Below are 16008 nucleotides of genomic sequence, written 5' to 3' on the forward strand. Positions count from 1 at the left end.
GACTGTACTACAAAGCTACAGTAATCAAGACAGTATGGTACTGGCACAAAAACAGAAATATAGATCCAAGAAACTGGATAGAAAGTCCAGAGATAAACCCATGCACCTATGGTCAACTAATCTATGACAAAGGAGGCAGGGATATACAATGGAGAAAAGACAGTCTCTTCAGTAAGTGGTACTGGGAGAACTGGACAGCTACATGTAAAAGAATGAAATTAGAACACTCCCTAGCACCATACACAAAAATAAAGTCAAAATGGATTTGAGACCTAAATGTAAGACCAGACACCATAAAACTCTTAGAGGAAAACATAGGAACAACACTCTTTGACATAAACCACAGCAAGATCTTTTTTGACCCACCTCCTAGAGTAAGAAATGAAAACAGGGCTTCCCTGGTGGTGCAGTGGTTGAGAGTCTCCCTGCCGCTGCAGGGGACACAGTTTCATGCCCTGGTCCGGGAGGATCCCACATGCCGCGGAACGGCTGGGCCCTTGAGCCATGGCCACTGAGCCTGTGCCTCCGGAGCCTGTGCTCCACAGAGGGAGAGGCCACAACAGTGAGAGGCCCATGTACCACCAAAAAAAAAAAAAAAAAAAGAAATGAAAACAAAAATAAACATATGGGACTTAATTAAGATTAAAAGCTTTTCCACAGCAAAAGAAACTACAAACGATGAAAAGAGAACCCTTAGAATGGGAGAAAATATTTGCAGACGAATCAATGGACAATGGATTAATCTCCAAAATATATAAACTGCTCATGCAGCTCAACATAAAAAAAACAAACAACCCAATATGGGCAGAAGACCTAAATAGACATTTCTCCCAAGAAGGCCAAGAAGCACATGAAAAGCTGCTGAACATCACTAATTATTAGGGAAATGCAAATCAAAACTACAATGAGGTATCACCTCACACCATTTAGATTGGGCATCATCATATAATCTACAAACAACAAATGCTCGAGAGGGTGTGGAGAGGAGGAACCCTCTGGCATTGTTGGTGGGAATGTACGTTGATGCAGCGGCGGGGTGGTGCGGGTGGTGGGATGAATTGGTAGACTGGTACTGACATATATACACTAATATGTATAAAATGGATAACTAATAAGAACCTGCTATATAAAAAATAAAATAAAATTCAAAAAATAAAAATGTGCTCCAAATTTTAGTTTATGTTGGAATAACTAAATAGAATTGTCAAAACATGATGCTTTGGAATTTGCATTACTTAAGAGCTGTCCATTTTCTGACTTGATTCTTGTTTCCCTCCTAACTGCAGTGTGTAATGCATCTTGAAGACCGGTTACAGGAGCTATACTTCAAGAGCAAAATGCTGTCTGAGTACCTGAGGGGGCAGATGCGTGTTCATGTCAAGGAGCTGGGAGTGGTTTTAGGGTATGTTCCTGATTCCTTTTCCGGCTTTGCTTTCTCGTTTCACTGTGTTTATTTAGGCAAGGAATATTCCTCAGAATTGCCTTTTTTCTTTTTAAGTTTTTTGTCTTGTTAGAAGCTGTACTGTTATCAGCTGGGTTGTTCTATACCAGCGGTCCCCAACCTATTTGGCTCCAGGGATCGGTTTCCATTTCCACCAACGGGGTGTGGAGAATGGCTTAGGCAGTAATGCGAATGATGGGGAGCGGCTGATGAAGCTTTGCTCGCTTGCCCGCCGGTCACTTCCTGCTGTGTGGCCTGGTTCCTAACAGGCTACAGACTAGTACCAGTCCACGGCCTGTGGGTTGGGGACCCCTGTTGTATACAGTATAAAAGCAGAACCCTGTCCTACACTGATCTGAAATGCACTTTCTCTTGTGCAATTACAGTAGGTTGAGAATATAGTCGAATAAAAAGGAATTAAAGTCTAAATTTTTGCATTAGAAAAAAATAAGTATTTGTTTTTATTTATTAAATATGTTGTAAACTCATCATTCCCAGCATCTGCCCGGCCTTCCAAATGATCTGATTGAAGTAATGGCACTCTATGGATGATGGTATATTATCTACATATTATTACTCCTTCCCCATTATCTATATATTATGTCTTTATACTCTGAAGTTATTCCTGGGAAGAAGCTAATTATCTAAAATGCTAACTGAAGGACAAACAGGAAATTGGCGAGAGGCATAGTATAGCCCCTTTCATTATGTTCTGTAGTCACTTTCCCTGTGTTCTATGTCCACTTTTTGTGTGTGTATGTGAAAATTATTTCTTGAAATGCTGGTTGAATAAATTAAAACAAGCTAGAATTTGTCTAATTTGAGCTTTTATGAAGGGGGAAAGAGCCAACATCGAGTTGCTACTATATGTCTGAAACCAAATTAAATTCATTCATTAATGTTATTGCTTATTATCCAGATTGGAAATAGATGATTCTCTGCATGTAATGCCTTTATTTTTAGAAAATTTAAACTAATTTGTAAAGTAATGTACATATAATGAAAGTTTCAGTGCATTTTGGCATAAAGTGAAAAGTAAGTCTTTTCCTCAACTTCCAATCCTCAGTCAAGCACAGTTAATGGATTGTTTCTTCTTACAGAATTTTTAAATGTGTAGGGTTAAAAATATAAATTAATTTGTACTCTATATATCTTGGTGCAGCTTGCCTTTTAATGTATCTTGAATGTTTGTTCATTTAAGCACATACCACACATACTGATCTATATCATTTTTAATGGCTGTAATGCATTCCATTATATGGTGGAATTTATTTTCAGTATTTTGCTGTTACAAATCAATGCTGGAATAAATATAAACCTTTGAGGTTTATAGGATAAATTCTTTGATGTAGAATTTTTGAATTAAAGGCCATATGTGATTAAATTGTTGGTATTTTGATAGTAATAGTAAATGCTATCCAGAAAGTACCAGAATAAATTTTCACGAACAGTGGGAAGCACACTCTTCTTACTGCTATTTATTACCAAACTTTTTAATCTTCACCAAGCTACTAGCTGAAAAATGAAATCTGATTTTATTCAGGTTTATTCTCTAACGAGGAGTGTGTCTGCATAACTTATTTTGATATTTATTGGCCATTTTTCTTTTCGTATAAGTTATTTGTGGTAGGTTGTATTTTTAAGAGGCTTCCATTATGTCTTCCCAGTAAATCTTATTATAGAAACATTTGTATCCAAAACAATATGGCTGCACACTATTATTCTGTTATTATACTATATAATATTTCTTTTTTAAAAAAATAAATTTATTTATTTATTTTTGGCTGCGTTGGGTCTTCGTTGCTGGGCGTGGGCTTTCTCTAGTTTTAGCAAGCGGGGGCTACTCTTCGTTGTGGTGAGCAGGCTTCTCATTACGGTGGCTTCTCTTTGTTGCGGAGCACAGGCTCTAGGCACACAGGCTTCAGTAGTTGTGTCACGTGGGCTCAGTAGTTGTGGCGCACAGGCTTAGTTGCTCCGCCGTATGTGGGATCTTCCTGGACCACGGCTCGAACCTGTGTCCCCTGCATTGGCAGGTGGCTTCTTAACCACTGCGCCACCAGTGAAGTCCCTATATAGTATTTCTTAGACATTATCCCTTGCCCTGATGCATGGTCCATCAGCACATCAGTGAGATGGTTTCTTGCATTCGTGACTTTGTTACTGTTGGGTTTCAGAGGCTTTCTGTTTTAAAAATCTTTAGTTATGGTTTTTACTTACTGAAAAATTTCTAATTTTCATTATCTTCAGTTCTCTTACCCTTTTCCTTTTGGCCAGGGTGGCCAAGCTCCTTGAGTGGAGATGTATAGTGACTTTATAGATAGCAGTCATTGCCTGTAGGAATAAACCTGAACTGAGATTTTTTTTTTTTTAATTTCAGGATTGAATCCAGTGATCTTCCTCTTCTGGCTGCTGTAGCAAGCACTCACTCTCCATATGTTGCTCAGATACTACTTTAACAGAAAGGCTGTTGGAAATGAACTTTGGTGGAAAGTTAAGTAGAAACCAAGGAAGCAGTCACAACATGCATTTATGGCAATTTTTTTTCTCTGTCAGACCTGCATCTGAATGAGTCAGTCACCTGGGTGGGTATTCTGCATTGCAGTGCATATTGTGTCATCACTGGATGGCTTTTTCATTTTGACTGGACTTCTGGATGGTGGCAGACTTTTAACCAAGTGAAACTAAAAACAGCATTTGGGGGGAAAGCATTTGAAGAAGCCAAAGTGTAACTTCGGCGTTTCTACAAAATGAATAACATTGAGGAATTTCATTATGATCACCACAGTCTTGCCACAACCCATAAGTAGGAGGAATGGATATCTCATGATTAAATGGCTCAGAAAGAGTCATTTCATTAGTTTTAATTCTTTATTTCTAAGGTACAAAGATCTATGAAACTTTGTGTTTTTTTGTTTTTCAATTCAAAATAGCTGATTTCTGGGTATTTCTCAGAGTATTTTAAACAGCTTGTTAATTAGAATAAACTCAGAATAAAGCGTATAAATCTGTGTTATGTTATCCATCCAAGTGTACATATGTATCTATTTTTTAAAAAAGCAGAGGTAGAAATACAAGATTGGTAAACATGCCTTTTTAAAAAATATATTTTCAACTAGGATTAATTGTATATAATGTTGAAATATTACTTTCTGGTGATTTTTCTGTTTCACACACCCTAAAATATAAGTAAAGCCAATCTTTTTTTAAGGCTGAGGAATGTAGATTCCCAAAATAAGAATACTACTTTATACCATTTGTTTTGTTTATAAGTATAAGCTAATTCTTATAAATGTTAATATTTACATATTTGCATTTAATTTAATAAATTAAAATTAGGATTAAAAATTGCACCAAAGCATTGGCAGAAATAATACTATTTTCTTTAAAAGTGCTCAGGTAGCCGAGGCCCTTGGTTTCGGTATCAGCCCTTCTTGAACCCATAGGAACTGAATATTTGTTTCACTGCTTCATAATATTCAGTTTACACTAAAAGAACTCATTAACTCTTAAGATTTTTTTTTTCTCTAATAGCTCCTCTCTTCCAAAAGCTAACTTTTTTCAAAGATTTCAACTTTTCAGTTGTTATTGTTTTTGTATATATTGTAGAGTGTTGCTTGTGAGAAAGGCTAATATGGAACCAAACTCTTGTAAGTAATGTAAATAGAAAGATGGGTAGATAAAGTTTTCATTATGCTCTACTACCTCAGTTTACTTGAAATACTACATTATAGTTTATCCTTTACTTATCTGGTCTAAGATGCTTTTAATGCTAGAAGTGAAGCTGGTTTCTGCTTTCATGAACTATTTTCATCATAATTAGTTGATTAGCTTAAAACAGAAAACCACTTGCTCATTCTGTTTCTAGGTACATTTTGTCTATAATGCATCTATTCTTGCTATTTAAGTTTTCAATAATTAAGGAAGATTTCTGTGGTTTATTTAGTCATTGACCTTGAATTTATAGCATTGGGTCACATTTTATCTTACTCTAATCTCCAGCTAGACTAAGAAGAAATGGTTATTTTAATGGAATGTAAACCTGAAATTGGTGTGCTTGCAATTGCTTTGGCCCCTGTGTCCTATCAGCTGGTCCCAGTTAGTACCAGAGTCTTCCATGGATGACTTGCTGTCAAAGGGTATTTATGGATATATTTTCATTAGCTTAATTTTTTTAGTCTATTCATTAATGAAGTTCTTCTCTCATCTGTTGTTTGGAATTTTATGAATCAATCTCTTTAGCAGAATTCAGAATATAGAAAAGAGCATATGTGGCCACTGTACATTTTTATTTTTAATTGTAGTTCAGAATATGTAGCAGGTAGACAGTGTCTTTTTTATGTGTGTTATTGTTTAAATTAATCATTGAACTATTCACAGTCCTATCTATTTGAAATCTCTAATAAATTACCATTTAGGAAATCTAGTCTTCAATAAATGGATGGCTCATGCTACTGTAATTCTTAAAACTAAGCTTTGCTTGAAAGGAAAAGGCCTATAGTTTCTTATAGAATCATCAATCCTTATAGGATTCCTGAGTTTTATAATTTGCAATTCTTCTGTAATTTCTGCTCCTTCGTCATAGTCATTCTTGCATTACACAAAGCCCAAGGAATGAGCTGCTACTTCTTTAAAGTGTGATCATTATGATGAATGTGAAAAGAATTTTTGGCCTGTTCAAAATAATTTTTTTCAACTTCTTACGGTACAGATAGATATATGTTACACATTTTAAAAACCTATTTGTTGCAACAGGAGATGAAAAAGGGATCTTTTACATTATAGATTTAAAACTAATTTTTCCTGTATATAAACTAATTGGTTTGATTTTAAATATTCCTGGCTTTTATTAATATGTCTTAATTTTGAGTTTGAAAATGTTAAGTGCAATAAACATACTAGCACAGATTTCATTTTGTTGCAATTGGCATACACTGGGGATGATCACTTTAAAAAGAAACAGATTTTACACAATGCCTACTTCTGGTAGATGTCTTATGAGATTATTATGCTTTAAGTTATTTAGATGGTGGGAGATGTAAAATGTAAATACTTGTTTCTTGTTCTGTATACATTTCTCAAATGTACGCCTGTATTATAATAACCTCCCAGTTCTAGGGGATATTTGTGCAATAAATACACATGTCAATTTGATGGATGATGTTGTTCTTTCTTTCACATTTAATAAGGTATATGTAACATGGATTCTGGTGCCGGCCCACCTGGATTGTTTTCCCAAATGTGACACTTCTAGGCATGTGACCTTGTTCATAATGTCCTTCTCTAATCCTAAATTTCTGAATTGGTAACTTAGTAGAATCTACTTTATGAGGTTGTGAGAGTCAAATGAAATAAGGAATGTCAAGAATTTATCTCAATGCTTGGCACACTCCAAATGCTCAGTAATTTTGGGGTGCTATGGTTGCTAGGTAATCTGTCCAGCCTTTGCTGTACAGCTCCTATCTATTTTATTTTGGGGGAAATTTAACATTTATTCTTTATTTTTTTATTTTTGGCTGCATTGGGTCTGTTGCTGTGTGCGGGCTTTCTTTAGTTGCAGTGAGAGAGGCTACTCTTCGTTGCAGTGCACGGGCTTCTCATTGCGGTAGCTTCTCTTGTTGTGGAGCATGGGTTCTAGGCGCGGGCTTCAGTAGTTGCAGCACGCGGGCTTAGTAGTTGTAGCACACAGGCCCTAGAGCGCGCAGGCTTCAGTAGTCGCAGCATGTGGGCTCAGTAGTTGTGGCTTGCAGGCTCTAGAGTGCAGGCTCAGTAGTTGCAATGCACAGGCTTAGTTGCTCCACAGCCTGTGGGATCTTCCTGGACCAGGGCTCAAACCCGTGTCCCCTGCATTGACAGGCGGATTCTTAACCATTGCGCCACCAGGGAAGTCCTAACATATATTCTTTTGAGTTAAAGTGTAGTAACCAAAAAAATATGGTATATTCTTACATTTGACCTAATCTTCACGATGACAAATTGAAATTTTCTTTAAGTGCTTTTGTGAAAACAAACTGAATATCAATCATTTAAAACTAGAAGAAGCCATGTAAACTTGTCAAGAACATTGTTTCTAATTAAAATTACTACTGACTTTATTATTTTATTCATTTATTTTTGGCTGCATTGGGTCTTTGTTGATGCGCATGGGCTATCTCTAGTTGCAGCAAGTAGGGGCTTCTCTTCGTTGAGGTGCACGGGCTTCTCATTGCCTTGAGAAGGCAATGAGAAGTAGCTTCTCTTGTGCGGAGCACAGGCTCTAGGTGTGCGGGCTTCAGTAGTTGTAGCACATGGGCTCAGTAGTTGTGGCTCACAGGCTCTAGAGTGCAGGCTCAGTAGCTGTGGTGCACGGGCTTAGTTGCTCCGCGGCACGTGGGATCTTCCCAGACCAGGGCTTGAACCCGCGTCCCCTGCATTGGCAGGCAGATTCTTAACCACTGCGCCACCAGGGAAGCCCCTGACTTTAAAATTAAACAAAAAATTGGCCTGTTGGTTTGGATTCTAATCCTGTTCTGTTCATGGATTTGCATGTCCCTCTGAGCAAGTCTGTCGTCTTCATCTGCATTGTAGGGAAGTCACCTCTTCCATCAGTCCTTAGCGCCTGCTCTGCAGCAGTGATTCAACCCTGAGTAGGCTGTTGGGAAGCTGCCTTACTCAGGTTGGGTTGATTTGGGCAGAGTTACGCCAGGCGGCAGGATTAGGCCAGGGGCTTTTTGCAGTGCCTGTTTTTATATTATTTTACATTTATCACTCTTACATTTGACTGAAGAGACTAAGTGCACTGTTTTAAAGCAGAAAGGAAGTATCAAGTATTTGGGAAGCATTTATCAGATAGTTTAGAGGTTTATAATTACCTGTGTTTATATGTGCTGTTCTCTGATAAAAATTTAAAGAAATCTTGCAACATTTCTGAGAAGCATAGATTCTGCTAATGAGAAACTGAAATACAGAGAATTTAATCTGAGGTCATATACTCTTTCCTGTCTCAGAACAGAATGTTTCCAACTAGGATGTGGTGACAGATGTGTTGTGAAGATACCTGAGATTTCTTTGTTTGTCTTTGCCATTGTAGGAGGTGTAGGGGTCGGGTGGCAAGTGGGACCAAACATGAGCTGAAGGTGCACTGGGGGCTGGGGAATTGTAACTCTGAGTGAGAAGGACTTAGGCAGATAGGAAAGGGGGAAGTTGGAGACTGTAATGCTTCTTGTCCTTGCTTTATAGTGCAGACTGTAGACTTGGCCATGTTTGCTGTAGAGTTAAGATTTGAAACTTCCCTAAAGAAAAGAAAATACAGGCAATCCAAAAGAGAGTTGTAAAGAATTTTCTTTTAAATTTTTTAAAAGAAATTTTTAGCAAGAGATTTTTAAATGGATGAAATTTCCATCCATTATTTTTTCAGGAGAACTTCTGGTCTTAAAGCATATGCTCGGGTCAGGGGCTTCTTTCTTGCCAACACCCCAGGGTTTGGTCCCCTTATAACGTTTCCTTTAAAAGGGACTCTCCTTTTCGTAAAAGTATGAGCCTAGACCTATCCCTTCATCAGGTTGCAGACAGCTCTCTGCCCAGGTTAGCACTATCTGATTAGACCTCCCCTAGGTATAACTGTATTTAAGGAGAGTATTAAGTTGAAGAGGTTGGAGATTCCTTCCTTTCCAAGTGACCATTGTAACAAGGACAGTCCCAAAACATGTCTTTATATTCACTTCAACAGTCAAAGTAAAATTATTGATAAAAGCAGTGTTACCTAAATTGTCTCAAAGGGAATAACCTTGTTGAAGTGTTGTTGTGTAAATATAAAGAAGATATTATTTCCTCAAGAAACTTGTGATGCCACTTTTGTGTCATACATTTGCTTCATCACTCACAAGTCAATACCCTTCACTGTGTTGGAATTAAGATGGGTCAGACCAGTCCAAAACCTGAGTTAGTTTAAAGTAGTTTTCAAACCTGGTTGCATATTAGGAACACCTAGATAGTGTTTGGAAAGTATTAATTCCTAGACCCCACCCTCAAAGATTCTTATTCAGTGATAGAAATTGGGCCAGCAAGTGCTCTTAGTTTTCAACTAGTAGTGACTCAGTTTCCCAGCATACCCCAAATCTGAATTCCTTACTCCATTCTAGGTGCTATTAAAACCAGTGCTCTTAACTTCAGTCTTTTGATGGTTTGCTGTTGTTCTGCAAAGATGGCCATATGATTGTGTGTGCCTAATAAGTATTCAGTTTTGCATAATAGAACAGTTGTCTAGCCAGATATCTTTCTTTGCCATTGGAAAGCAATCAAGTGTCTATCTTTTTAAAAGCAAAATCCCCTCTTAATCACTTAGTCCTTAGATAGATCAATTTATTCATTTAGCAGATATTGATTGAGCACCTGTTATGTGCTGGGCACGGGTCTGGGTGCCAGGTATAAGTCAGTAAATAACACACACTTTCTCATGAAGTTTACATATTTCCTGCTGGTGGAGGAGATAGACAAAGATATTATGCTGTCAGGTTGTGGTAAGTATAATGACAAAAATTAAGGTAGGGTAAGTAGTTAAGCTACTTTTTTTTTTTAAAGACTTAACCATCTTTTTGTTTTCCTATAATTTAGTAAATTACTTGCATTCAGAACCATTACTTTTTTGTTTCAGATACATGTTAATGTTGGTGAATCCTATCGTAGAGGTTGGCTTTTCTCTGAAAATAGCTATTAGAGCTCTCACTGTCTCCTCACTTTTTTCAGCATACCAAAGCACAATACAGGATAGGAAAGGACAAGATAGATTTTGAAAATATGTTTAAATTTAGGTGTGTATAGTTACTGTGGATATTAATATACTGTTTTTACTGTTGCTGTCTTATAAGGTCTATATTAATGTTACTTTTATAGACTTAATTTTTTCTTGTCAAGTATTATATAAAATTAATAAATGTACACTAATGTAACCATCACTTAGGTCAAGAAGTAAATCATTTTCAGTAATTCAGGATCTCCACCCCTCCTCCATGTGCCCTATCCTGATCGTAATACTCTCCCTTCTCATTTTTGTAAATTCCAACATGATTTTCGTGAACATTTCCTTGCTCTCTTTTAATAGTTTTGTGTATGCATCCCTAAGTGATATACTTTAGTTTTGCTTGTTTGAACTTTGTGTAATTATACCCCATATTTTGTTTTGCTTTTTTTCTATCAACATTATGTTGGAGATTCATTCATGTGCTATGTAGGTGGTATTTCACTGAATGAATATACAGCAATTTACCCATTCTATAGTTGATGGACAATTCGGTTATTTCCAATTTTTGGCTAATATGAACAGTGCCCATTTTTGTTCATCTTTTCTGGGTATTCTTTAGGACATATATCAAGGAGTGGGCTTGCTAGTTTCAGCTTTACTAGATACTTCTTTTTTTTCTAACTGGTTTCCCAATAGACACTTAACTGGCAGTTTGTGAGAGTTCCTGTTGCTCCACATCTTCATGAATACTTAAATGTGATTCTTAATAGTTCTAATAAAAAAAAGCAGTAAAGGAAAAACCTATCCAATTCTTCAAATTTGAATGTATGCTTTAGAGAAATCACTTCCTAGAGGTAAAGTAATAGAAATAGTAAAGAGTGCCTGGATTGTGCAGGCAACATCGTAAATGCTTCACATAAATTATCTCATGTAATCTTAAGAGAATTCCAAAGCAATAGGTCTTTTACTATTCCCATTTTACGGTTAAGGAAACTGAAGTTTAGAAATATCAAATAACTAAGTCATTTAACTAGAAATGGCCTATTAAAGACAAATACAGATGTTTGCCCCTAAAGTCCAAGCTCGTGGTCATCATGCTTTAATGCCTTTTCCCTCTTTTCAAAATATTGATGTGGCTTTGGAAACATGCTTCAAAAATGGAAGGGATAACTTTTGTGATCTTACGCAGACTTTTGAGAGGATATGTTTATACACAAAAAAATGACGAAAGTGACAATGTCACAATTGTGATCAACTGAAAATTTCCTTCCAGAGTGAGTGGCTGAGTCATAACTTCCCTGGTAAGACTTTTGTCCTATACTTAAAAACGAAATGTGCTAATATTATGTTGTAAACTTCAAGTTTGGGCAAGGTTAATGACCAACGGAAAACAAAACCCTTATTAACATCAGCCATCATTACTAGGTCCCTGAAACGGTGAATGTTGCAGCCTGAACTCTCCTTTCCCTTTTGTTACTCTAAAATATAATTTTCTTATTACCATGTCATTAAAAATTAATGTGAATAACGTCATAATCTTAAATCCCTTCGAGTTATTTAGGGAACCATGTCAATTGCTGTAAGAAATACTAAGATGTATTCAGTGGAAAGGACATGCTTATGAGGCTCCAAAGTAAGGAACTGTGTAACCTGTACGGCTTATCTGTACGCTGACATAGGACTGTTTAGAACGATGGATTCTGGAATTGTTAGTGAACTTAAGGCAGAAACAGCCTCTGCAGGTGTGTGGCTGCCGCAGAGAGTAGTCGAGATGTTTTTCTTACCAAGGGACTAGTAAATAAATGTTAATTTGCTTTATTCGGCCTGTTGGGAAACAGACTAGTATGTAAAGTGTAGTGAGAGAGCGGTCACTCCTGAGCCAGGCAACCCTAAGGCCCGTTGCCTGAGAAGGGGTTGGGCGGAGGAAAGGCTGTCCTGGGCATTGGTTACGTGAACGTAGTCTAGACTGACTTCGCAAACCAGCAGTAACTCTTGAGCTGGCTGCAGGCACGGTGGCTGCCCACCCCTGCTCAAGGCCACGAAACTTCGGTTCCTCTGCCCTGATGTCAGGGCGTCCGTCTTAGACAAGGCAGGTACTTCTCGGCGGGCCCCTTCCACAACAGATTCGTTTTATTAGAAGACAGGGAAGAGAAGCTATGAACTTCCTTGTTTGCCGAATGGCCGCTTCGACTTCCGCACGTTCTCCCAGGGAGCGGTGTCGGAGTTGCAGACCTGGAGCTCCGCCCCGGGCTTGGCCATGCCCCGAGCTTCCGGATTTTGGAACAAACAGAACTCTCCACCCAGAACACCTGCCGCACGGGTTCGATCCCCAACACGCTATTCTCGTTCAGTAGGTCACAGCGCGTTTTCAGCCCCCCCCCCCACCGGAAACTGGTGCGGCGGAAACCCCAACTCCGAGGCGGATCCCGTGACGGGCTTGGGTGCTGTCTCGCGACGTTTCTTCAAATCTCACGAAGAAGGGTTGGAGGAGGCTTCACTGCACCGCCCCAGTTTTTACGTCATTTCAGAGTCACGCCCTTAGGCGTCCGTTTGCGCGCTTGCGCGTGCTGCGCACGCGCACTCGCCTTTCCTCCGCCCCCGCGCGGGCTTCTCTGGCCAGTCGCGCGTGGGCTGAGGCCCTGGGCGGGCCGTGTGAAGGCTTGTTTGCCAAAGCGGGGTCCCCGCCGCAGTCTGGAGCTCCCTTCTTCAGGGGAGGGGGAAAAGGGTGTAGCCCCCCTACCTAGGGTGAATGGGCTGTCGCGTGGGCTGCTAAGGGCAGGCTGGGGAGCACGGGGGCCGGGGCCGCGACCATGAACTCACCCGTGGACCCCGGAGCCAGGCAGGCGCTGAAGAAGAAGCCGCCCGAGCGGACGCCCGAGGTAAGGCCAGCTGGCCCGGCGCGCCTCCCGCTGTCCAACGGACAGCATCCCTCGGTCGGTCCGAAACTTGCGGCAACTGTCCCCTTGTCAGAGCCTCGCACCTGCTGCCAAGGTGTCTGTTCTCTGAGTCCCCGGCCCTGACCCGGGCCCTTGTCGCGGGCGGGTGACGACCGTCTTTCCCGCTCGCTGTGCCGCCTTCCCCGCACACCCGTCCTTGCCGGTGACTTCGCAGTGTTTTCGATAAAAAAAGCACCATTACTAAATCGTATTTTCTCAGAGTAAAATGTGGGTCTCGGACTGAGATTGTCCCGTAGATAGGTAGACTATGAAAAATTGTAAGTGAACTATAACAGCCGTGTTATTAAGAAATAACTTCTCTTAAAGTTCTTTGAAATGCTGTTCAATTGCCTAAAGAAAGATAAAGTTTTCAAGATCAGTTTAAAACTTTGCATCCAGTCAGATGATGAATTCTGGTGGAGAATTATGCCTATCTGAAGATAAGTTCTGGGGAGGTAGTTTTTTGTGTGTCGCTGGGAAATGTTACAGTATTTTGTGCTTGGATCCAAAACCTGCTGTATTGAGTTAAATGATTTTCACTTGAGCTGAAGGCTGGTGTTCGGGCAAATAACTGAAACCTGTTAACCTTGGCAATCCCTATAGAGGCTTAAATTGGGGGCGGGGGGGGGGAAGGTTTTCCTTGATTTGGATAAGTTTCCATAATAAGTGGTATGTTTCCTAAACCAAAAAGCAAAAACTAACAACAATGTGAATGGATTGTTGGATTGTCTTGTGTGTAATTGCAATATATAAAATGAAGTACTTTGGTTAGTTCTTCCTAAGTCACTTTTGTGTTTTTCAGATTAATAATGTTTTGCATAGTAAGTCTCAGTAATTTGGGCTGACCTTTTGTGACATGATATTAGTCAAGCTGTAATTGTAGCTGCTGGGTCAGACTTTGTTATTGGAAATCCTGATCTTTGCATAGAAACAAAGCAAATTCTACCACTTTCCACAGTCCTCTTTTTAAGACCTGCATTTGTAATCCCATGTGTCTTAATTTTCCTCTGATAATTCTTGAGGTCATTGTGAGTTAATTGTGAGTTAATTGAAAACATTCACTTTGAACAGGTGACTCTACCATAGTTTTAATATCATTAGAAAGTATCATACAAGGCTTACAATGTATAATGTAGGTTTTACTTTTAAGTATTACTTATGATAAATTCACATTTTAATGGGAAGATCCTAATTTTCTTTAATAACAGAATTACCTACTTTGAAATTGCTTATTTTTGAGCTTTAGGAAAATTTCTAAACTGTTCACAAAGTTATGGTGGCCAGTGTGTGCTGTGTAAGTACTTTATCTTGTTTTACTGGAACAGCAGCGTTGTTTAAGGAAATGCTAAACAGCTGCCCACAGTACACAGACTGGAGCTCTGACATCTAGCAGCATAACTTGTTAACTGCTTGAATCACTGGCAGTGCTTTTTAAACTTTTATTTATTGATTTATTGGTTGATTGATTGCCACACCACGTGGCTTGTGGGATCTTAGTTCCCCCACCAGGGATTGAACCCGGGCCCTTGGCAGTGAAAGGGTGGAGTCCTAACTCCTGGACTGCCAGGGATGTCCCATCATTGGCAGTGCTTTTGAATGAGTGTAGAATTTGTTCGGGGTACAGAAGTATCAATAAAGAAGTGATAAATTGAATCCTAGTGTTGAGCTATTTGTGATAAATAATTTGATGAAATTCTCATAGGGTCATGCCTGCTTTCAGAAGATCCTTATTCTTTTTAGTGGACTCTTAAGGGTCTATTATAAATATATTCACTCAACAATTATTTGTTGAAAGCTTACCAGTTCAAGGCACTATTTTGTGCACTAGGATGTATCAGTGAACAAAACAGGCATGCCCTATTGGTGTTTACATTCTAACAAGAGAGAGGGGAGTAGGCAGATAAATATAATAAACAAGTATGTTACATAATATGTTAGCTGATAATTGCTAGTTAAAGAGCAGGATAAAGGAATTGGAAGTAAGGGACAAGGACTGGGTGCAATTTAAGGTAGTCGGTGTCCTGGTTGAGATGAATTTTGATTAAAGTCTGATTCATGTGATAGAGTTAGCCATGGGGATATATGGGGAAATAGCTTTCCAAGTAGTCATAGTCATTGCAAAAGTTCTAAGATGAGAACGTGTCTGATGCATTCAAGGAATAGCAAGGAGCTCTGAGTGACTGGAGAACAGTGGTAAGAGATGAAGTCAGAGAGGTGATAGTGGTGGTGTAGGATGGAGCTTATCATGCAGGACTTTCTAAATTGTAAATTCTTTGACTTTTACTTTGAGTGAAAGAGGGTTTTGTTTTCCACCAAAATGTTTTGAAGCAGAGGAACAATGTTATCCTAGTTTTTTAAGCATCCTCTGGCTGCTTGCTGGGTTGAGAATAAACTGTGTGGGAGCAAGGGTAGAAAGAAACAGGAACATCAGTTAGAGGTTATCACATTAAAGCAGGGAAGAGATCATAACTCAGAGTAAAGTGATAGTAATGCTGGTGGTGAGTAGTAGTCAATTATGGAAACAGGATTTAGCCAACAGGATTTGCTAATGGATTAGATTGTGCTTTGAGGAAGAAAAAAAATCGAACATGATTTCAAGGTTTTTGGCCGAATAACTGGAGTGTTGGAGTTACCATTGAAGAGAGTTTGAGCTGCCATCAAAGAGACTGGGAAGGGCTTCCCTGGTGGCGCAGTGGTTGAGAGTCCGCCTGCTGATGCAGGGGACCCGGGTTCGTGCCCCGATCCGGGAAGATCCCACATGCCGCGGTGTGGCTGGGCCCTTGAGCCATGGCCGCTGAGGCTGTGCGTCCGGAGCCTGTGTTCTGCAACGGGAGAGGCCACAGCAGTGAGAGGCCCGCGTACCGCAAAAAAAAAAAAAAAAAAAGAGACTGGGAAAGCTGCAGGAGGAGTAGTTT

The 16008-nt window shown here is 39.4% G+C and overlaps 2 protein-coding genes across 12 annotated transcripts in view; both read left to right on the forward strand.

Moving 5' to 3' along the window:
* Positions 1-6592, forward strand: part of FNIP1 (folliculin interacting protein 1) — a 132302-nt gene extending 125710 nt beyond the window's left edge. For all 3 annotated transcript variants that reach the window (XM_004279881.3, XM_004279882.3, XM_049707230.1), the window contains 2 exons: positions 1287-1402; positions 3819-6592. In XM_004279881.3, coding sequence (XP_004279929.1) covers positions 1287-1402; positions 3819-3897 — 195 coding nt within the window. In that variant the 3' untranslated portion in view covers positions 3898-6592. The remainder of the gene's footprint in view (positions 1-1286; positions 1403-3818) is intronic.
* Positions 6593-12727: 6135 nt separating this feature from the next.
* Positions 12728-16008, forward strand: part of RAPGEF6 (Rap guanine nucleotide exchange factor 6) — a 220023-nt gene continuing 216742 nt past the window's right edge. For 3 of the 9 annotated variants that reach the window (XM_004279878.4, XM_049707228.1, XM_033405850.2), the window contains exon 1: positions 12736-13036. In XM_004279878.4, coding sequence (XP_004279926.1) covers positions 12968-13036 — 69 coding nt within the window. In that variant the 5' untranslated portion in view covers positions 12736-12967. Of the gene's footprint in view, positions 13037-16008 lie in introns of all 9 variants that reach the window. The other 6 variants (XM_004279876.4, XM_033405844.2, XM_033405852.2 and 3 more) reach the window with 5 other exon arrangements.

Source organism: Orcinus orca, chromosome 3 (assembly GCF_937001465.1).
Source record: "Orcinus orca chromosome 3, mOrcOrc1.1, whole genome shotgun sequence".
Taxonomy (NCBI): Eukaryota; Metazoa; Chordata; class Mammalia; order Artiodactyla; family Delphinidae; genus Orcinus; species Orcinus orca.